Here is a 22775-nt window from a genome sequence, read left to right as displayed (position 1 = left end):
CTTGTTCGTTGCAAGTACAAGTGGAGTACACCAAAGTCTTAAAATAATATAAAACAGATGACCAAAGGACAGAGGGACATACAGTACACTGAGAGTCAGAACTTAGGACTGTGGGGGTGTTAAGCCTGGTCAAGCAGACTGACTGCTGCACTCACTTTTCGTTTAATTTGACACATGAAGTGAAGCAAAGTACAAGCTCTCGCAAGATGCAGGCTGGTTTCACAAGGCTAGTGGGTGTTGTGCAGCCTCAGTGCTGCTAACAGACCTATCTGAAGCATCTCTTAGACAGAACAGGGTGAGTGGCTCTCTGTTCACATCAATACAGGGGTTAAACATAGGGTAGAGGCCCCACACACTGCTGTACAGAAAACGGTGGAGCAGGATCAGTGTGTCTGCATTAGAAAACAACAGCTCCCCCTTGTGGACCTCATCTTTCGGACTCCTTCCCCCTAAAGACAGTAACGTCTCATGGGAGTCATGACATGTCAAGTACTGTCCATCTCCATGGTAGATGCAGAAAGATCCCTTGTTCACCTTGCTAAACCCAGGTTGGTCAAGTCCTGAGTCTGGTCCATTCTCCAATCTATACTGGAGATGCACCCATTGACTGCACCAATCAGCCAATAGGGTTTCTCATGGACAATGACTTCCCAGTAATGCAGGCCAGTGGAGAAGGACTCCTGTGCGAGGAGTCATAACGCTCATATTGGTCCATTCCAATGGGCTCCTTGTTCCAGCACACCTGTAGCCTGTCCCTTGACACCTCCAGCTTCGGATGGGACGTTTTGGAGTCCAATGTCAGTGTTCTACAGATAGACAATCATAGTCAATGCACCATGGATATGCAATGCATTGAAAACATATGTACTATTCATTGATGGTGATGAATGAACAGCATAAGTTATACATGTACTATGTACGACCATAAAACGTCCACAGTACATGACCACATGCCATTCATTCCTAATGCAGATATTCTTACCAATGCAAAAAAAAAGCATCAAGAGAAACAATTGCTATGTGAAGGTCGGTTTCAATGATAACGATTAAAGTTTTGTACTAACGTGACTACATCCATGGAAAGGGCTGAGTCAAAGCCTGAGACAACTCATCCACCATTCTCTCCACTGTTCTCATCCTCTCTGGGGCACAGAGCTCCCTCTCCACTTCCTGCGTGGGCAGCAGGTCCAGGTCCCTATGATGGGGACACAATGACAAAATCCATGTCTGGGTGCGTCTATTCAATCACTTGAGGTTTTTCTGTAAAAGGTATTGGATAAAAGGTTAGATTAGATATATACAGTGCATTTGGAAAGTATTCAGACCCCTTGACTTTTTCCACATTTTGTCACGTTACAGCCTTATTCTAAAATGGATTAAATAGTTTTTTCCCTCAATCTAGACACAATACTTCCATAAGGACTACACAAAAACATGTTTTAAGAAATGTTTGCCAATGTATATATATATATATATATATATATTAAAAAAACTGATATCACATTTAAATAAATATTCAGACCTTTTATTCAATTGCTTTGTTGAAGCTCCTTTGGCAGTGATTACAGCCTTGAATCTTCTTGGGTATGAAGCTACAAACTAGGCACACCTATTTTGGGAAGTTTCTCCCATTCTTCTCTGCAGATCCTCTCAAGCTCTGTCAGGTTGGATGGGGAGTGTCTCTGCACAGCTATTTTCAGGTCTCTCCAGACTTATCCCGAAGCCACTCCTGCATTGTCTTGGCTGTGTGCTTAGGGTTGTTGTCCTGTTGGAAGGTGAACCTTCACCTCCAGTCTGAGGTCCTGAGCACTCTGGAGCAGGTTTCCATCAAGGATCTCTCTGTACTTTTCTACGTTCATCTTTCCCTCGATCCTGACTAGTCTCCCAGTCCTTGCCACTGAAAAACATCCCAACAACATGTTGCTGCCACCACCATGCTTCACCTTTGGATGGTGCCAGGTTTCCTCCAGACGTGGCGCTTGGTATTCAGGCCAAATAGTTCAATCTTGGTTTCATCAGACCAGAGAATATTGTTTCTTTTTGGTCTGAGAATCCTTTAGGTGCCTTTTGGCAAACTCCAATAGGGCTGTCATGTGCGTTTTACTGAGGAGTGGCTTCCATCTGGCCACTCTACCATAAAGGCCTGATTGATGGAGAGCTGAGGAGATGGTTGTTCTTCTTCTTTGTTCTTCCCATCACCAGAGAGGAACCATGGGGCTCTGTCAGAGTTACCATCAGGTTGTTGGTCACCTCCCTGACCGAGGCACTTCTCCACGATTGCTCAGTTTGGCCGTGCAGCCAGCTCAAGGAGTCTTGGTGGTTCCAAACTTTTTCCACTTAAGAATTTAAGAACGCAGAATGGAGGCCACTGCTCTCTGTTCTTGGGAACCTTCAATGCTGCAAAGATGTTTTAGTACCATTCCCCAGATCTGTGCCTCGACACAATCCTGTTTCGGGGCTCTATGGATGATTCCTTTGACCTCATAGCTTGGTTCTTGCTCTGACAGGTACTGTCAACTGTGGGACCTTATAAAGACAGGTGTGTGACTTTCGAAATCATGTCCAATCAATTGAATTTACCACAGGTGGATTCCAATCAAGATATAGAAACATCTCAAGGATGATCAATGGAATCCGGATGCAACTGAGCTCAATTTTGTCTTTTGTCTTATAGCAAAGGGCCTGAATACGTTTGTAAATAAGTTATTTCTGTTTACTATTTTTAATAAATGTACAAAAATTATAAAAACCTGTTTTCACTTTGTCATTATGGAGTCTTGCGTGTAGATTGATGAGGATTTTCATTTATTTAATCAATTTTAGAATTAGGCTGTAACGTAACAAAATGTGGGGGAAAGGAAAGGGTCAGTGTCATATGTTCATCAATTGGTTGAGTCACATAAAAAAACATCAGTAAAAACAGTTGTTGCCACACACAGCAAAGCCCTTTGCGAAAATAAAAAAGATCAGGAAAAACATTTTATGATCAACAGCCTGCCATACAAAACATGCAGTTAGATAAACATTTTTATGTCAATCTAAGTCATAATAATCATTGAAAATTGTAACAATAATTGATAATCAATCTAAATCAATTTGCCAAATTGTCATTGTATTATGTCAATTACACTCTTTGAAAAAAGGTGCTAAGTCGAACCACAGAGGGTTCTTCAGTTTGTCCCATATGGGATACCCTTTTTATTGCTGGGTAGAACCATTTGCAGAGGGTTCTATCTACCCTTTATGGAGGGTTCTTCAAAGAACCCCCTGTATATGGTTCTGCTTCGAACCCTCTATGAATGGTTCTACCAAGAACCATTTTATCATCTAAAGGTTCTTCCTGGAACCGTATGTGAAGGGTTCTACTGAGAACCATTTTATCTTTGGAGGGTTCTGCCTAGAACCCTCTATGAACGGTTCAGCCAGCCTTATTAGCCTTTAAAATGTTATTATTTATGACAATACATTACATACATAATAAGGCCTTTATTTGAAGGCCTAATTATACCATAACACAGTGGTGTTAGAAATGTCCTGTTTTACAAGCCTCATCAGGCCTGCAAGTCACATTATTCTGGCTTTAACATATCCAACAAGTGGAATTGTTATCTCTCAAATGTAAAAGTCCCCATATTTGGGGACTCAATTAGATTTTTTTTTCATTTAATTCAGTCTGGTATGAGAAGGTAGCCCCTATCGGCAAAAGCAGGGTGTCTGCGGAAAGCTGAGTATCTTGGTTATTGATCGGTGCCTTCAAATCTTTGGTATGACTTACTACCAAAATGGGAATAAACATTTATAAGGGCAGGCCGAGATGATTACCTAATTTCAAGATGGCTGCTACCAACATTCCATTGTGCGTTGTGAAGCATAAATAAAGTAAACATGGAATACGGTGATAGACACTGAAAGCCGCCTGCCTGTGACCTACCGTTATGGATCACCAGCCCCAAGAGTCAAAATGTTTATTTTACACAATGTTTTCACCAAACAGCAAACATCAAACAAGGTAAGCTTAGATTTGGTCTGTGTTTAAGCTATAGCTACATTCAAATGAATCCTTTGGTAATAGGAACAAATCTAGCCTATTGCCAATGTTATCTGATAATGTATGACTTCAAACTTCTTAGTGATCACTTCGCGCAGGGATTGATTTGACAACACCTAGTGAAATAGCAGCGCGCCAAATTCAAAAACAGAAATACTCATAAAAATAATTCATAAATCATACAAGTGTTATACATGGGTGTAAAGATGAACTTCTTGTTAATCCAGCCACAGATTCAGATCTCAAAAAACCTTTACGGCGAATGCAAACCATGCTATTATCTGAGGACAGCACCCCATCAAACATACACATGAAAATCATAATTCAACCCGCCAGGCACAACACCAAAGTCAGAAATAACATATAATGCATGCCTTACCTTTAAAGATATTCTTCTGTTGGCACTCCAATGTCCATTAAACATCAGAAATTGTCCTTTTGTTCGATAAATTCTGTTGTTATATATCCAAAATGTCCATTTATTTGGCGCGTATGAATCAGAAAATACACCAGTTCCAACTCGCGAAACATGACTACACATGATCTACTTAGTTGCCTGTAAACCTAATCCATACATTTCAAACAACTTTCCTAATCCAACTTTAGGTATTTTTAAACGTAAATAATCGCGAAAAGTTCAGACGGAATAATCTGTGTTCAATACCGGAGGAAAACAAAGTGGAGCGAGCTTTCAGGTCATGCGCCTCAACCACAACAGTACACTTCACTCAACCCTTGTTCTGAACCGGGCTACTTCTTAATTTCTCAAAGGAAAAACATCAACCAATTTCTAAAGACTGTTGATATCTAGTGGAAGTGATAGGAACTGCAAGCAACTGCCTTAGAATTCTAGATTCCCATTGAAACCTTATTGAAAAGAGAGTGACCTCAAAAAGAACATTCCTGGATCGTTTGACCTTGGGGTTTCACCTGCCAAATAAGTTCTGTTATACTCACAGACATCATTCAAACAGTTTTAGAAACTTCAGAGTGGTTTCTATCCAAAATACTAATACTATGTATATCCTAGCTTCTGGGCCTGAGTAGCAGGCAGTTTACTTTTGGCACGCTTTTCATCCGGACGTGAAAATAGTGCCCCCTAGCCTTAAGAAGTTTTAATGGGAACATCGAATGTCCACCGAGTGACTATGTCTTTGCTCATCAAAAATATGATGTTGCCTGCTTACGCGCTGTAGTCACCCATATCCCCTGTATGTCCTCGACACCACAACAATGTTTGAGAGATGTTGGTGTTGTAGAAATTACATTTTTATAGTGAACAATAACTTTAGGCACATCCAGTGTGCAAAAACAGTGCAATTACCACATTCAGACACTTTGGGGAGGTTGAAAGGACACTTGAATGTACATACCCTGGATACCCCATACCCCATAACACCACCACAATGTTAGAGTGAGGTTGATATGGTAGAAATTGTGTTTTTATACTGAACATATAGCATTTAGGGATATGTAATAGCACTGGAACTATCTAATTTACAGACATACAGTATGTCACTTTGGAGAGTTTTAGGGCCACTTGGAAATGTCCCGTGACCACACCTGACACTACTTACTAAAACATTGCCCATTTCTAGTTGCTAGGTCTTTCAATCCCATTTTTTGGGTGATATTGTTCACGTGTTGTGGAAGCCATCTGATGTGTTTCCAGCTCTAGTCATCAATAATTAACTTATAGCTTGTCAATGAAAGACTACTTTCAAAATAAAAATCAATTTATAAAAAGTTATTGTGTGTGTGCTTGATCTTGTGTATTCTGAACTATGTACCTTTTATCTATTTTCTGATCATTTCCTCACAATCTCCCAGATGTCTTCTTTTCAAATATAACAGGTTTTTGCATATCAGAATCATGTAATTACACATGAATAGCAGTTACTTTTGGGTATGTCTATTTTCGCAGAATTCTACTTTTTGCAATTACATTTAAGAGGTGTGTAATTCATTTGCAACCTGCATTCAGAATGAATGCAAGGGTATGACAAATTAAATACTGAGACTACCTCAATCAGGTAAACTGCAACAGCCATCTCAGTAATGAGTGCAATATATCCAATTACTAACAGTGTCACGTTCTGACCTTTGTTCCTTTTTCTGTCTCTATTTTTGGTTTGGTCAGGGCGTGAGTTGGGGTGGGCATTCTATGTTTTTGTTCTATGTTTTGTATTTCTGTGATTGGCCTGGTATGGTTCCCAATCAGAGGCAGCTGTCTATCGTTGTCTCTGATTGAGAACCATACTTAGGTAGCCTGTTCCCACCTGTGTTTGTGGGTAGTTGTTTTCCGTTCAGTGTTTGCACCATACGGGACTGTTTCGGTTTTCTTTTATTCTCTTGTTCTTTTGTATTTAGTGTTCAAATATGAACACGTACCACGCTGCGCTTTGGTCTACTCCTTCTTCCTCAGCCGGACATCGTTACAAACAGATTTGACTCGTTTTAAAAAACGATATGCTGATTGTCTTTGTGTACCATAAAATGAATCAACCAAGCAAGGTACATGCAAAAACAGATAATACAGTAAAACAAACAATTCTGAAAATCTCTCTAAAATAAAGCATGCTGAGTAGTATAGAACCCTTCTTGCCTTCCAAATAATCCTTCTTGACTTCCAAAGAATCATAAAAGAACCCTTCCCCCAAAATAGTTTCTTAGGATGGTAAAGGTTCCAGGTAGAACCCTTTGCCTTACAAATAACCACTTTGGAACACTTCTTTCTAATATTCTCCACCTGTAGGAATTTCAAGTTATTTATTTATTGGATGAGAGATTTGCTGATGCCTCTGAGGAGGTCGATCTCTTGGAAACATCTCTTCATGCTCTTGGACTCCAGCCACTGTGTGATATACAGTACCAGTCAAGTTTGGACACACTCAAAGATTTTTCTTTATTTATACTATTTTCTACATTGTAGAATAATAGTGAAGACATCAAAACTATAAAATAACACGTATGGAATCATGTAGTAACCAACAAAGTGTTAAACAAATCAAAATATATTTCATATTTGAGATTCTTCAAAGTAGACACCCTTTGCCTTGATGAGAGCTTTGCACACTCTTGGCATTCTCTCAACCAGCTTCACCTGGAATGCTTTTCCAACAGTCTTGAATGAGTTCTCACATATGCTGAGCACCTATTGTCTGCTTTTCCTTTACTCTGCGGTCCAACTCATCCCAAACCATCTCAATTGGGTTGAGATCGGGTGATTGTGGAGGCCAGGTCATCTGATGCAGCACTCCCTCACTCTCCTTCTTGGTCAAATAGCCCTTACACAGCCTGGAGGTGTGTTGGGTCATTGTCCTGTTGAAAAACAAATGATAGTCCCACTAAGCGCAAACCAGATGGGATGGCGTATCGCTGCAGAATGCTGTGGTAGCCATACTGGTTAAGTGTGCCTTGAATTCTAATTAATCACAGACAGTGTCACCAGCAAAGCACACCCCACACAATCACACCTCCTCCTCCATCTCAAATTTGGACTAAAGATTTAACAAAAGGACAGATTTCCACCGGTCAAATTGTCATATCTGCTCCTGCTACGCCCTCTGGTGTTCATCCGGTGTCTTCTTGACCTGCAGTTATTTCCCCTGTACACTCTCTCTCTCTCCCTCTTCCTCTCTGCATGATTGTGTGGTTGTAGACAGGTGTGCTGGAGTCAGAGCAGATCCCTACCAGCTGCAACTCGTTCCATAATCAAGACCTCTACAAATACTCAGTCCTGCCACTTCCACTCTGCCAGATTGTAATCTCTGCTCAGTCAGTTCATGATTCTAGACATTTATGACTAATTCAAGATCCTGTTACTCTGCTGCACCTGTTTTCCTGCCTGACACCAGTTATCCTCTCATTGCAGTACCTTTCTGTTTCCTGTTCCATGTCTCACCACCCAACTACCTTGCTCTGGATTTTACTCACCACTACCTTGGATTCCCCTCAGGACCTGTTTAGGCCAGTTCTACTCAGCCAACTCCAACCTCAGTCTCCACATCTGGTTTTTCTGCAACTCATCCAAACTTCCCCAGATCTGCACTCCATATCTCCTTGTGTAACAATAAATATTTTGGTTCATTCATCCCTGTTTCCTCAACTGAGTCTGCTCTTGGGTTCCTGTGTCGCTCTGCTTAACACTAATTTCCATTGCTTGTTTCAGGCCCAAGCAAGTATTTTCCTCTTATTGGTGTCCTTTAGTAATGGTTTCCTAGCAGCAATTCAACCATAAATGTCATGTTGTTTATAATATTGGTCGGATCAAGGCGCAGCGTATGTTGACTTCCACATATTTTAATGAAAGTGAAACTAAGCAACAAAAAACAAAAACAAAAAAAAACTAACAACGAAACGTGATGACAATGCAGTGTGAACAGGCAACTATACATAGACAAGATCCCACAAAACACAAAATGGGAAAATGGCTGCCTAAATATGATCCCCAATCAGAGACAACGATAAACAGCTGCCTCTGATTGGGAACCATACCGGGCCAACATAAATCATAAATCACCTAGATAACCCACCCTAGTCATTGTCACTCCCCAATCCCCAATCACCATGGAGAATAAACAGCTCTTTATGGTCAGGCCGTGACAGTACCCCCCCCTTCGACTGCAAAACCAGACACAATTGGGGAGGGTCCGGCTGGGCATCTACCGTTTGGGGCAACTCCGATGCGGGGTGAAGTACCCACTTCGCTTGCGGACACGTTATCCTCAATGGCAGCTCCGGACCATGGATCGTCGCCGGATGCTCAAATAAACTAACAACGAAATGTGACGAAAATGCAGTGCGAACAGGCAGCTATAAATAGACAAGATCCCACAAGAAACTAAAGGGGAAATGGCCGGGTAAATATGATCCCCAATCAGAGACAACGATAAACAGCTGCCTCTGATTGGGAACCATACCAGGCCAAAATAAATCACCTAGATAATCCACCCTAGTCATTGTCATGCCCCAACCACCATAGAGAATAAACAGCTCTCTATGGTCCGTGCGTGACAATAAAGGACTGATTCACATAGTCTCCTCTGAACAGTTGATGTTGAGATGTGTCTGTTACTTGAACTTTGTGAAGCATTTATTTGGGCTGCAATTTCTGAGGCTTATGACTCCAATAAACTTATCCTCTGCAGCAGAGGTAACTCTGGGTCTTCCTTTCCTGTGGCAGTCCTCATGAGAGCCTGTTTCATCATAGCGCTTGATTTTTGCAACTGCACTTTGAAAGTTCTTGACATTTTCCGTTTTGACTGACCTTTGTCTTAAAGTAATGATGGATTGTTTCTCTTTGCTTATTTTAGTTGTTCTTGCCATAATATGGACTTGGTCTTTTATCAAATAGGGACATCTTCTGTATACCACCCCTACCTTGTCATAACACAACTGATTGGCTTAAACGCAGTAAGGAGGAAGGAAATTCCACATTAACTTTTAACAAGACACACCTCTTACTTAATTGAAATGGATTCCAGGTGACTACCTCATGAAGCTGGTTGAGAGAATGCCAAGAGTGCAAAGCTGTCGTCAAGGCAAAGGGTGGCTACTTTGAAGAATATTTTTATGCATTTTGATTTGTTTAACACTTTGTTGGTTACTACATGATTCCTTGTGTTATTTCATCATTTTGATGTATTCACAAAAATTCTACAATGTAGAAAATTATAAAAAATTTAGAAAAACCCTTGAATGAGTAGGTGTGTCCAAACTTTTGACTTGTACATCTCCTCTGTTTCCAGTATCTCCATCATCAGCCACTCATATTTCTCAATCCAAGCCCTAATCCCGCAGTACTTCTCCGAGATTCTATCCCTGTAGGCTTTAGCAGAGTGCTACAAGAGTGTGACAACAATATGAGAGACTGTGAATGTACTGTATTGTATAATATCAAGCTGTGATATTGACAATGAGAAGGGTGGTGATTATGCATTTACTTCACAGTAATTGAATATTTTTTTTAATTGATGCATTGCTTTGCCATATCTTCATCATGAAGGGGTTTGTCCACAGTATTTACCATAGTCTTTGTGTACAGTCACTCCAAGTCCTTAATTGAATATTTTGCCACTCTCCTCCTCTTCAGCAGCTGGCTCATATTGGCCTCCAACATGTTCTACAGATAGAGATACAACAGACCCATACAAGAAGGATAGGCCATAGCTACATAACAACAACAAAAACAGATGGTAAGGTTAAAGGTCATATTTTCATGGAACAAATTCTATTATTGAATGATATCTTTGCTAAGTCTGTTGGTGAGGTCTTGCTAACTCCTCTGATAATTGTCATGTTTGGCTATAGGCTACTACAGCATGAACAGATCTGGGACCAGGCTAGTCTTTAGGTCTACATCACTGGGTAGGCTTCCCGCAGCTGAACAGCCTGGTGGTTCTTTTACAGGCCGACCAGAACACAGTGGGAACACGCAGGCACCTTCTCCTCCAAACAGAACAGCTTCAGCTCCTCACGGTCAGGGATGAGCAAAAATGACAAAATATAATTACAAAAGATCAATGGATCAAAATAAAAATACATGTATTTTAAAATACTTAAATACATTTGCAGGAAGCTGCGTTGAACAGCAACAACATTCTCAGTACGACTGTGATCGTTTGTTGTTTATCTACCTTAGTTGAATGCAATGACTTTAAGTCACTCTGGACAAGTGCCTGCTGAATTACCAAAATGTAAATGTGAAAATGAACATACAAAAATAAGCTGAAAAGCACACTGGGGTATTATTATTGTCCTTGGTCTGGGGCGGAGCGTATTAGAATACTACTCAGCATGTTTTGCAATTGTTAATTTTTACATATACATTTATATTTAGTTAATTTAGCAGATACTTTTATCACACCATAGTGCCTTCACAGTTTTGATAGGTTGAAAGAGGGCCACAAAATTGTGAACCCCAAAAAATATATAGAAAAGTATTTTGAAAATACACATTTCAGCTCTTGAAAGTATGTTGTTACAAAATACATTGGAGTGTAGTTCAGCCCAGTGTAATACAAATTTTAAAATATTCAGAAGTAATTGAAATCTCTGCTCGCAGTGCTCCCAGCCCTCAGTCACCTCCACCAGGTTGTGCGCCCTCAGTGCTGCCCTCTGCTGGTGGAGAAGGGTATGTGCCTCGCACAGGTATGCATCAGAAGTAAGACACAGCCTCACTGCCACGGCCTCACTGCTATGCAGTGGTCACAGGTGAACACAGAAGCTGATGATGGTGATTGTGATGCCCCTGCTGGGTTAAAAACACATTTGGGTAAATATTGGACAGAACTCATGTTGGGTTATTTTGACCCAGCTGGGCTGGGTTGTTGAAGCTGGGCTATTGAGCAATGATTCACTGGGTCAGACCAGAAGACTTGAGGTGTGGCTTAGTAAGGGCGAGGCATTCAGTCATTTTTTTGCCACCCATGAGAGTAAATGTAATTCCAATCTCAACGCTGAGACTTTTGTATCTTAATCCCAATGTTGGGATAGTTACTACTTTGTTATAACATGTAAATAACATTATTAATTTTATATTAAAATAGGTCATGTGCAAAACTATAGAAGAAAAATCAAAAAGTGCCATGTACAAATTTAACATGATGAACATGAATTATATTTACTCTCACGGGTGGCCAAAATTAACAATCTAAAAGCCACACCCCCAATAGGCCACGCCTTTGGATTAACCAAACATGGGTTAAATGAACCATAAATTTGATTTCTATTCACTTTCATGGTGGGTTGACCCAGCAGATGGGTCTTTTTCAAAGGTACTGAACAGTCATTCTGATTACCATGTAAAATAGCCTTTTGAGTGACTAAAATATCATCCATAATACATTTTGTTGTGTTACAGCTCAAAATTCAAAAATCAAATCAAATGTATTTATATAGCCCTTTGAACATCAGCTGATATCTCAAAGTGCTGTACAGAAACCCAGCCTAAAACCCCAAACAGCAAGCAATGCAGGTGTTGAAGCACGTTGGCCTGGAAAAACTCCCTTGAAAGGCCAAAATCTAGGAAGAAACCTAGAGAGGAACCAGGCTATGAGGGGTGGCCAGTCCTCTTCTGGCTGTGCCGGGTGGAGATTATAGCAGAACATGGCCAAGATGTTCAAATGTTCATAAATGACCAGCATGGTCAAATAATAAGTCTGGGACAGGTAGCACGTCCGGTGAACAGGTCAGGATTCCATAGCCGCAGGTAGAACAGTTGAAACTGGAGCAGCAGCACGGCCAGGTGGACTGGGGACAGCAAGGAGTCATTATGCCAGGTAGTCCTGAGGCATGGTCCTAGGGCTCAGGTCCTCCAAGAGAGAGAAAGAAAGAGAGTATTAGAGAGAGCATATTTAAATTCACACAGGACACCGGATAAAACAGGAGAAGTACTCCAGATATAACAAACTGACCCTAGCCCCCCGACACAAACTACTGTAGCATAAATACTGGAGGCTGAGACAGGAGGGGCCAGGAGACACTGTGGCCCCAGCCGATGATACCCCCGGACAGGACCAAACAGGAAGGATATAACCCCACCCACTTTGCCAAAGCACAGCCCCCACACCACTAGAGGGATATCTTCAACCACCAACTTACCATCCTGAGACAAGGCCGAGTATAACCCACAAAGATCTCCGCCACAGCACAACCCAAGGGGGGGCGCCAACCCAGACAGGAAGATCACATCAGTGACTCAACCCACTCAAGTGACGCACCCCTTCAAGGGATGGCATGAAAGAGCACCAGTAAACCAGTGACTCAGCCCCTGTAATAGGGTTAGAGGCAGAGAATCCCAGTGGAAAGAGGGGAACCGGCCAGGCAGACACAGCAAGGGCGGTTAGTTGCTCCAGAGCCTTTCCGTTCACCTTCACACTCCTGGACCAGACTACACTCAATCATATCACCAACTGAAGAGATGAGTCTTCAGTAAAGACTTAAAGGTTGAGACCGAGTTTGCGTCTCTCACATGGGTAGGCAGACCATTCCATAAAAATGGAGCTCTATAGGAGAAAGCCCTGCCTCCAGCTGTTTGCTTAGAAATTCTAGGGACAATTAGGAGGCCTGCGTCTTGTGACCGTAGCGTACGTGTAGGTAGGTACGGCAGGACCAAATCAGAGAGATAGGTAGGAGCAAGCCCATGTAATGCTTTGTAGGTTAGCAGTAAAACCTTGAAATCAGCCCTTGCCTTGACAGGAAGCCAGTGTAGGGAGGCTAGCAATGGAGTAATATGATCAAATTTTTTGGTTCAAAATAGATAAAAAATAATAATCTCTCACCATAATGACGTCGTGAAAACGTTTTTAGAAATGTTTGAACATTTATTTAAATTGAAATACAGAAACATTTACATAAGTAAGTATTCACACCCATGAGTCAATACATGTTAGAATCACCTAAACAGAGATTACAGCTGTAAGTCTTTCTGGGTGTCTCTAAAAGTTTTGCACACATGGATTGTAAACTATTTGCACATTATTCTTTAAAACATTATTCAAGCTCTGTCAAGTTGATCATTGCTAGACAGCCATGTTCAAGTCTTGCCATAGATTTTCAAGTCAATACAGGCAATTCAGAAATATTCAATGTTGTCATGGTAAGCAACTCCAGTGTATATTTTGCCATGTGTTTTGGGTTATTGTCCTGCTGGAAGGTGAATTTGACTACCAGTGTCTGTTGGAAGCAGATTGAACCAGGTTTTCCTTTAGGAATGCTTTGTATTCAGGACATAAATTTAATTTCTTTGCCACATTTTTGGTAGTTTTACTTTAGTGCCTTATTGCAAACAGGATGCATGTTTAGGAATATTTGTTATCTGTACAGACTTCTTTCTTTTCACTCTGTCATTTAGCTTTGTATTGTGGAGTCACCACAATGTTGTTGATCCATCCTCAGTTTTCTCCAATCACAGAAATTAAATGATGTAACTGTTTTAAAGTCACCCTTTGTTACGGCTTTCTAGGTGGGAAGGAGAGTCGGACCAAAATGCGGCGTGTAGATTGCGATTCATGTTTAATAAACAAACGTAAAACACGAATCAATTACAAACACTACAAAACAAAGAACGTATCGAAAACCGAAACAGCCTATACTGGTGTAAATAAACACAGAACAAGGACATCAGGACACTAAGGACAATCACCCACGAAACACTCAAAGAATATGGCTGCCTAAATATGGTTCCCAATCAGAGACAACGATAAACACCTGCCTCTGATTGAGAACCACTTCAGACAGCCATTAACTAGAACACCCCACTAAGCTACAATCCCAATAGAAACACACCACGTACAAAAACCCATGCCACACCCTGGCCTGACCAAATAAATGAAGACAAACACAACATACTTCGACCAGGGCGTGACACCATTGGCCTCATGGTGAAATCCCTGAGCGGATTCCTTCCTCTCCTGCAGCACAATATGACACTCACCTGGACTCCATCACCTCCTTGATTACCCTCGCTATACATGTCACTCCCCTTGGTTCCTTCCCCAGGCATCAATATCTCTTTTTCATGTCTGTGTGTCATTCGTGTTTGGATTATGGTGCGTTTTTCATTAAAACACTCACTCCCTGAACTTGCTTCCCAACTCTCAGCACACAACGTTACATTTGTAGTGACTGGGTGTATTGATACACCATCCGAAAGTGTCATTAATAACTTCACCATGCTCAAAGAGATATTTAATGTCTGCTTTTTTTACCCATCTACCAATAGTTGCCCTTCTTTGCGAGGCATTGAAAAACCTCCCTGGTCTTTGTGGCTGATTCTGTGTTTGAAATTCACTGCTCGACTGAGGGACCATACAGATAATTGTATGTGTGGGGTACAGGAATGAGGTAGTCATAAAATAATAATGTTAAACACTGTGACATGTTAAGCACATTTTAATTCCTGAACTTATTTAGGCTTGCGATAACAAAGGGGTTGAATACTTATTGACTCAAGATATTTCAGCTTTTCATTTTTAATTAATTTGTAAAAATGTCTAGAAACATATGGGGTATTGTGTGCAGGACAGTGACATACAATCTCAATTTAATCCATTTTAGATTAAGCCTGTAACACAACAAAATGTGGAAAAAGTCAAGGGTTGTGAAGGCTTTATATTTAAATTAGGTCAGAGAATATCATGTTTCCATTGGTGTACTAAAAGGAGCGTTAGAGTGATGTCACCCTATCCTCTTAATATTTCCACCTCCTGAATCCAAATGATTGACATGCGATAGGGGACCAGTATCTTTATGATTCAACTTTATCAATGTAGAAACAACAGCCATTTTTCATACTTTGGTCGTCATACTTTGAGCTGGTTTCATCCAAATACTGTATCATCAAATTTCATGAAAAACGATTTTGACTATTTCTGAACTTTTCAAGAGGTGTGGCTTCCATATAGGTATTTGTTTGACCACCCGTGAGACTAAATTACATTACTGTTCATAATGTTATGTTTGTACCCTGCAAATTTAAATGACCCTTCTAAATTTTTGCACATTATATTTTTTTATATATAATTAGTAATAAAATATTATAACAAAGTGTTAACTATCCCAACATTGGGATACCGGTGGATCATAATATTTATTTAACCAGGAAGGGCTCATTGAGATTTAAAATCTCATTTTCAAGAGCATCCTGGCCAAGATAGGCAGCACCAAGTCATTACAAAAATTACAGACAACAACATGAAAAACTACAAGTAATCTAGTAAAAACCATAGAATTCATAAGAGTATAACAAATTCAAAAACAGCAAATTAAAAACATTGACAGGTCAGGGAATCATAAAACCCCTTTTAGCAAATTCTGTTCGGACATTTGGAACAGTTAGCAGGATAAAGTCCAGCGAACGAAGAGAGTACCCAGCACATTTCTGAGCAATTGAAATGCCAAAATGAAAAGGAAGTAAACCCAAAATGGCTTTGTAAATAAAGTATACCAGTGACTGAGCCTACGAGTGACTAGAGAAGGCCAGCCAACCCTGTTATGCAAAGTGCAGTGGTGCGTAAGTGTTTTGCAGTTTAAAATTAATCTCAAAGTGCCATGGTAAAGGGTGTCAATTGATCTCAAACACTGAGCGGAAGCATTCATATATAAAATATCCCCATAGTCTAGTAAAGGCATACATGTAGCTGATACTAGCCACCTGGCTTCAAAAGAAAAACAGGCCTTATTACTAAATAAAGTAGCCACCCTCTCAACGAGCTTTATGAGTAATTCTTTTCCAATGAAGAATGCTTTTTACACACATTTAACACATTTTCTGGGTAGGCACAAAACTACCTTCATACTTCCATTAACTTTTTAAAACCGATACCGAGTCCTGAGACACTTGATGGGGTCGTAGAGCAAAATGGAGAACACCATCGTGTTCGTGAGAATAATAATTGTTTGTAGGTCAAACCTTTCAGACGCGAGATTTTTGGGATGTCTCATGATCTGACAAACACTCCTCTAGCTCTGCCACCTTTCAATGAGGAAGTGCACCATTTATTTTTATTTACTTATTTTGATTTAACCTTTATTTAACTAGGAAAGCTAAGAACAAAATCTTATTTACAGTGATGGCCTACCAAAAGGCAAATGGCCTCCTGCTGGGATGGGGGCTGGGATTAAAAATAAAGAATAAAATAAAATATAGGACAAACACACATCACAATACCATATAAAGCATGACTAAGACAACAACATAGCATGTTAGCAACACACCACGACAACAGCATGGTAGCAGCACAACATGGCTACAGCACAACATGGTAGCAGCACAAAACATGGTACAAACATTATTTGGCATAGACAACAGCACAAATGGTAAGAAGATAGACAACAATACATCATGTGAAGCAGCCACAACTGTCAGTAAGAGTGTCCTTGATTGAGTTTTTGAATGAAGAGATGGAGATAAAAAATGGTCCAGTTTGAGTGTTTTTGTAGCTCGTTCCAGTCACTAGCTGCAGCGAACTGAAAAGAGGAGCGACCCAGGGATGTGTGTGCTTTTTTGAAAGCCCATGCTCTAACAATGGAACGTATAGGGAAATAATTAAATCTAGCTCCCAGTATGCAATTCCTATGACTTCCCCTGGGAGTCAGCACTCAAAGTTCAAGGTTACAGGCTTGTTTCTTCCAAAACGAGTAAGAATAATGAGTTTTACTACAGGGACACAGTCTTGGAAATTTGTGTTTGCATGCACCATGAAAACGCGCATTTGCTAATATTGGTTTCCTATTGAAAGTACTTCTTTCCGTATTAAATATTATAGTTTGATTACATTTTAGGGTATCTAAGGATTAAATACAAATGTATTTTGATTTGTTGAAACAAAGTTTAGGGGTTGATTTTTGGATTCCTATCTTGGCTAGTTGAACGAGTGGATTAGTCAAATCGATGGCATCAACTAAACTGACTTTTTGGGATATAAAGAAGGATTTTATCTAACAAAACGACACTATTTGTTATATCTGGGACCCTTTGGATGACAAATCAGAGGAAGATTTTCAAAAAGTAAGTGAATATTTAATCGCTATTTGTGAATTTATGAATCCTGTGCCGGTGGAAAAATATTTTGATATGGGGCGCCGTCCTCAAACAATCACATGACATGCTTTTGCTGTAAAGCCTATTGTAAACTGGACAGTGCAGTTAGATGAACAAGAATTTAAGCTTTCAACCGATATAAGACACTTGTATGTACCTGTTTAATGTTTAATATCAATTTTTATGAATATTTATTCAACGGAAGTTGTCTCGCTAGCGGGACGCCAAGCAAGAAGAAGTTCTTACAGAATGTGATTTAGGCAGAATGAGTGTTGTATATGGATGATGAGGGTTGTAGTGGGTTTCTCAGATAAAGGGGCGTGAGGTCTAAGAGGGTTTTATAAATAAGCATCAACTCGTGGGTCTTGTGATGGGTATACGGAGATGACCAGTTAATAACAGAGTAATATAGAGTGCAGTGATGTGTCCTGTATGGAGCATTGGTGACAAATCTGATGGCCGAATGGTAAAGATCATCTAGCCACTCGAGAGCACCCTTATCTGTAATTTGCATCCCCGTAATCTAGCATGGGTAGGATGGTCATCTGAATCAGGGTTATTTTGGCAGCTGAGGTAAAAGAGTAGTGATTGCAATAGAGGAAACCAAGTCTATATTCGACCTTAGCCTGCAGCTTTGATATGTGCTGAAAGAAGGACAGTGTACTGTCTAGCCATACTCCCAAGTACTTGCATGCTGTGACTACCTCAAGCTCTAAACCCTCAGAGGAAGTAATCACACCGGTGGGGAGAGCGGCATTATTTTTACCAAACCACATTACCTTTGTTTTGGAGGTGTTCAGAGAACGGTTAAGGGCAGAGAAAGCTTGTTTAAAGCTTGCATCTTTGTTGTAGAGCATTTAACACAAAATCTGGGGAGAGGCCAGCTGGGCATCATCTGCATATAAATGGATGAGAGAGCTTCCTACTGCTTGAGCTATGAATAGCTTCTGCCCCCAAGCCATAAGACTACTAAACAAGACTGCTAAATTGCTCATCAAATGGCTACCTGCATTGACCCTTTTTTTCCAATAACTATCTTGCACTAACTCTATGCACACACACACACTGGACTCTACTCACACACACACACACACACACACACACACACACACACACACACACACACACACACACACACACACACAGGCGTACACTGACACCCCAACACACACATGCACACACACTCACTACATACAGTACACTACATTATCTTCATCTTTAACTCTGCATTGTTTGAAAAAGCCCCTTAGTAAGCATTTCACTGTCAGTCTACACCTGGGGCCTGTTGCACAAAACTAGGATAAGGGATTAAGCCAGGATATCTTGGTGATCCTGGCTCAATTGATCCGTAATCCGGTTGCACTAAAGATGGATAGGGGGCAGGAGGATATGTTATGGTATAAATTACCATGGAGATTTATTCTGTGGAGCTAGCCTGCTCCAGACCAGGCTAAATTCCAGGATCTATTTAATCTCATCCCTAATGTCAGTCAGCAGTCACCACAAATGGAAACCAATAGTTATTTCACTGCTCACTATACATTGTTATCACATATAACTAGACCCACTGTTATTATTTAAACGTTTGTGATCATTAATTTCAATGATTTTGGATAAAAAATGATTTTAGATGATGTTGCTATCATTAGATAATTTACAGTTTCCCATAGACTATAAGGCTATATATAAAATGATTGAATATTAGGGCCACAGAGGGGAAAAAAACACGTCATAATATTGTAACCAGTTGTTTTAAAGGAGGACAGTTGTTAAAATGACAGATGTGGGGCATTTCGTGAAATTGTACTTCAGTATGGTTTCATAAACAAAGACATGCTGATGTGCCAGAATATTAAGTATCACATTGTCATAAGTATCAAAACTGTAAAAACAATATGTAGCTTTTCTGCAGAAAGAACCAGCCTCATAAATGTATGACTTTATCCTTTTTCTTCAGTGTGGCCCTAGTACTCTGTCATATAAACAAATACACATTCCATATGAATATAAAAACACAATGTGTAACATTATGTTCCTTTATTGAATAAGGACAAAACAAAGCAGGTAAACCATCAGCTCCTTTCGAAACTGAAGTCACAGTGACTCTACAAGATGGAAAGCACAGAATCCAAGCATATTATACAAAATGATACATACACATTCAAAGGTCTGTATATAACACACCCTGCATGTCTGCACACTAAAATAAATGCAGGACAAATCCATACACATCAACTGAACAGACAAATGAATGGATGCAGTAGCCTCCCTGCAGCCTTGTATTACACACAGTATACCGCACAAACATCATAAGAGGCCAAATTCGTCAAAAAACGAACCCAAAAAAACCCAAATTCCTCTGCCACCGCAGGACATATTTAACCAAAATTGAAAGCACACATACTAACTAAAATAATTCAACACATATTGGTCCCTCAGCAGCCGACCACTGTCGTCATCAGGGAAGATTGCCGGATTGTCCCAGTCCATGGCTGGTGGCACTCTGGGGGCCCTCTCCTTCCTCAGGCAGGCCACATTGTGGAGGACAGCACAAGCCACAGTAATATCACATGCCCTAACAGGGCTGACCCTTAATTTGTGAAGGCAGTGAAAGCGTGCCTTCAGGAGGCCAAAGGTCATTTCAACTCTGGCCCTGGTCCTGGCATGGGCATGGTTGTAGGCCTGCTGTGCTTCCTGGGGGTCTGTGAAAGGTGTCAGGAGAAAAGGCTGGCAGCCATACCCCCTGTCTCCCAGCAACACACCAGAGAATTCACCTGTCAACACAAAATCTCATCATTACTACCTCATAAACACAGTGATATTCTTGACACAGCCATGATGGTTATAAATAGGGGTTGTGTGGCTTACCTTGTGATAGGCACTGATAGATTTCAGAGGCCCGAAAGATTCTGGAGTCATGGACTGAGCCAGGCCATTTTGCCACAACATTGCTGATCACACAGTCAGCATTGCAGACCATCTGAAATCATAAGATGAGGAATATTACACCAATCAATGCACATCACTGGCAATGCAGAGTGTTCGTCAATGGACAATATCAAAAAGTTATGTTCACCTGAACATTAATGCTGTGAAAGGATTTCCTATTCACAAAATCGGCCTCATGGGCACCTGAGGGGGCTTTTATCCTTATGTGTGTGCAGTCCACTGCACCAATGACATTGGGGAAACCTGTCACACAAAGTAATGAGTATCCTACTATGTGTTAACAGTTGTCCTGTAATTTGTAGATCCTCTTACCTGCAATCCTATAGAACTCCTCTTTGATGTCACAGAGTCTTCTGTGGCCAGGGAAGGAGATGAAGACATCTGCTAATGCTTTGATAGCCAGACACACACTCCTTATTGTGCGGCAAATTGTGGCCTTGTTCAGCTGTTCTGCATCCCCCACTGAGTACAGGAAGGCTCCACTAGCAAAAAAGCGCAAGGCCACACAAACCATTTGCTCCACACTCAGTGCATGGCTCCGTGCAGTGCGGTGCTTAATCCTGGGACCCAGTAGTCTGCATAGATACCTGATGCCATCTGCAGAAAACCTGTATCTTTCATATAGATGGTCATCAGGGAAGGCCAGTGGGTCCAACCGGTCCCTGAAGACCCTTTCTCGCCTGAAGGCTCTCCTCAGCACAAGTGCTTCTTCATCCACAACATCTCGCACGAATGGGCATGCCATTGTCAGAGCAGAAAGGAACACACAATTTTGGGCCTTCATATAGGCTAGTGGCCACACCTGGTGCTGGGGGTGGGCAAAAGAGGGCGATGCCTTATAACGATGACTTGGTTGTACTGATTGCTGGGAAAATAAAAAAAACCTTAGAAAGATGCCACCGTCCTGTGTGCTCACAATAAGAGCTCATATGTCATGGCTCACTTGACTTTACGAGAATATACCTAATTTTTATTTTGAGCTGTGTCATCTTCTTGGAGCTGGGGGAGGAAAGTTAAAAATAATGATGAATACATTTGTGTTACAGTTAGATTTTCCATACAGTGTACATTGAAGGCATACTTTCTGATAGCTTGTGAGCCTGAACACCTCTCAATGTTTTTTTTTTCAAGGTCCAGTTTCCTAATTTTTGTCCTCATTGTTTTTATTTCAGGACTCCAGTGCAAGATTTTCCATCATTTTTTCTTCTTGTACTGAATGTCTGGATATGTCTGCCAGTTCTATTTGGCGCCAATATGAATGTGGTTGGAGGTGGTGAATGCCATACAACTTTCTGATAGCTTGTGAGCTCTGTGAACACAACAATTTAATGGAGTCACACTGCAAAAAATTACTTGGTATTTTTGTCTTGTTTTCAGTAAAAATATTTTTGTCTTGTTTTCAAAAAATTTATCATAGCTTTATACAGTGTGATGGAGTTACTTTACACAATTTCACTCATATCTGCAGTGCATTTCAATTAAAAATTTAACCGTTTCATAATTACAGTACAACTGCATTTTTGGAGATGTGAATTAAATATTTGAATTGTAATTGTGATGTTTCAGCGGAGCGGTGAGTGTGTAATTGTGCACTACTTACGCATTCAGGCGGTCTGCAATACTTTGCCACGCTTTTTCTCTTTGCTTTATCACTGTGGCGGTGTTGCCTTCTTAATTATATCTTTTACCTCCTTGTATGCCTCCATGAGGATTTGTGCTTCCGACGGGGAAAAGTACGCGGCTCTAGTTGCCATGGTAAATCAGTTAATCTGTGATCTGTGGCGGGGTCTATTTGAGTGAGCCGTGAGCGCGCACCTATCCAGGATTGGTTTCACCTGGCTTAATGAATCCGTGTCTGCTCATCCTGGCTTGGTCTTTGTGCAACCAATTAAGCCTGGACGCACATGTTTTGGCTTCATTGAGCTCAGCTGAGTCATTTATCCCGGATGTCTTAATTCTACTTTTGTGCAACAGGCCCCTGTTGTTTCCGAAGCACGTTTCAAATATATTTTGATTTGATTTAAAGTAAGAATTTTGCAATGAGATCCCCAGAAGTTTGATAGAATTCAGAGGTTAGCCTATCACTACCAGGGGATTTGTTATTTTTTAACTGTGTGATACCATATTATTTGATCTCCTCTCTATTGAATTCCTCATCAACATAATTTCCATCCGGAATGGAATTAGATAATTGATTTGAGTTATTCAGGCCAGAGTCAAATGAGTACAAAA

General features: G+C 40.6%; 1 protein-coding gene and 1 pseudogene across 1 annotated transcript; both read right to left on the bottom strand.

Moving 5' to 3' along the window:
* Positions 1–219: 219 nt before the first annotated feature.
* LOC135510097 (erythroid membrane-associated protein-like) lies at positions 220–16426 on the bottom strand (annotated as a pseudogene).
* A 3166-nt stretch (positions 16427–19592) lies between these two features.
* Positions 19593–21332, bottom strand: LOC135510776 (putative nuclease HARBI1). The gene is made up of 3 exons (XM_064931986.1): positions 20856–21332; positions 20463–20574; positions 19593–20368 (listed from the first exon to the last, which is right to left on the bottom strand). Exons 1-3 carry the CDS (start codon positions 20922–20924, stop codon positions 19998–20000), a joined length of 552 nt encoding a protein of 183 aa, XP_064788058.1. The 5' UTR covers positions 20925–21332; the 3' UTR covers positions 19593–19997.
* Positions 21333–22775: the final 1443 nt, after the last annotated feature.

Source organism: Oncorhynchus masou, chromosome 23 (genome assembly GCF_036934945.1).
Source record: "Oncorhynchus masou masou isolate Uvic2021 chromosome 23, UVic_Omas_1.1, whole genome shotgun sequence".
In the NCBI taxonomy this organism is placed as follows: Eukaryota; Metazoa; Chordata; class Actinopteri; order Salmoniformes; family Salmonidae; genus Oncorhynchus; species Oncorhynchus masou.
This window is presented reverse-complemented; position numbering and strand designations above follow the sequence as displayed.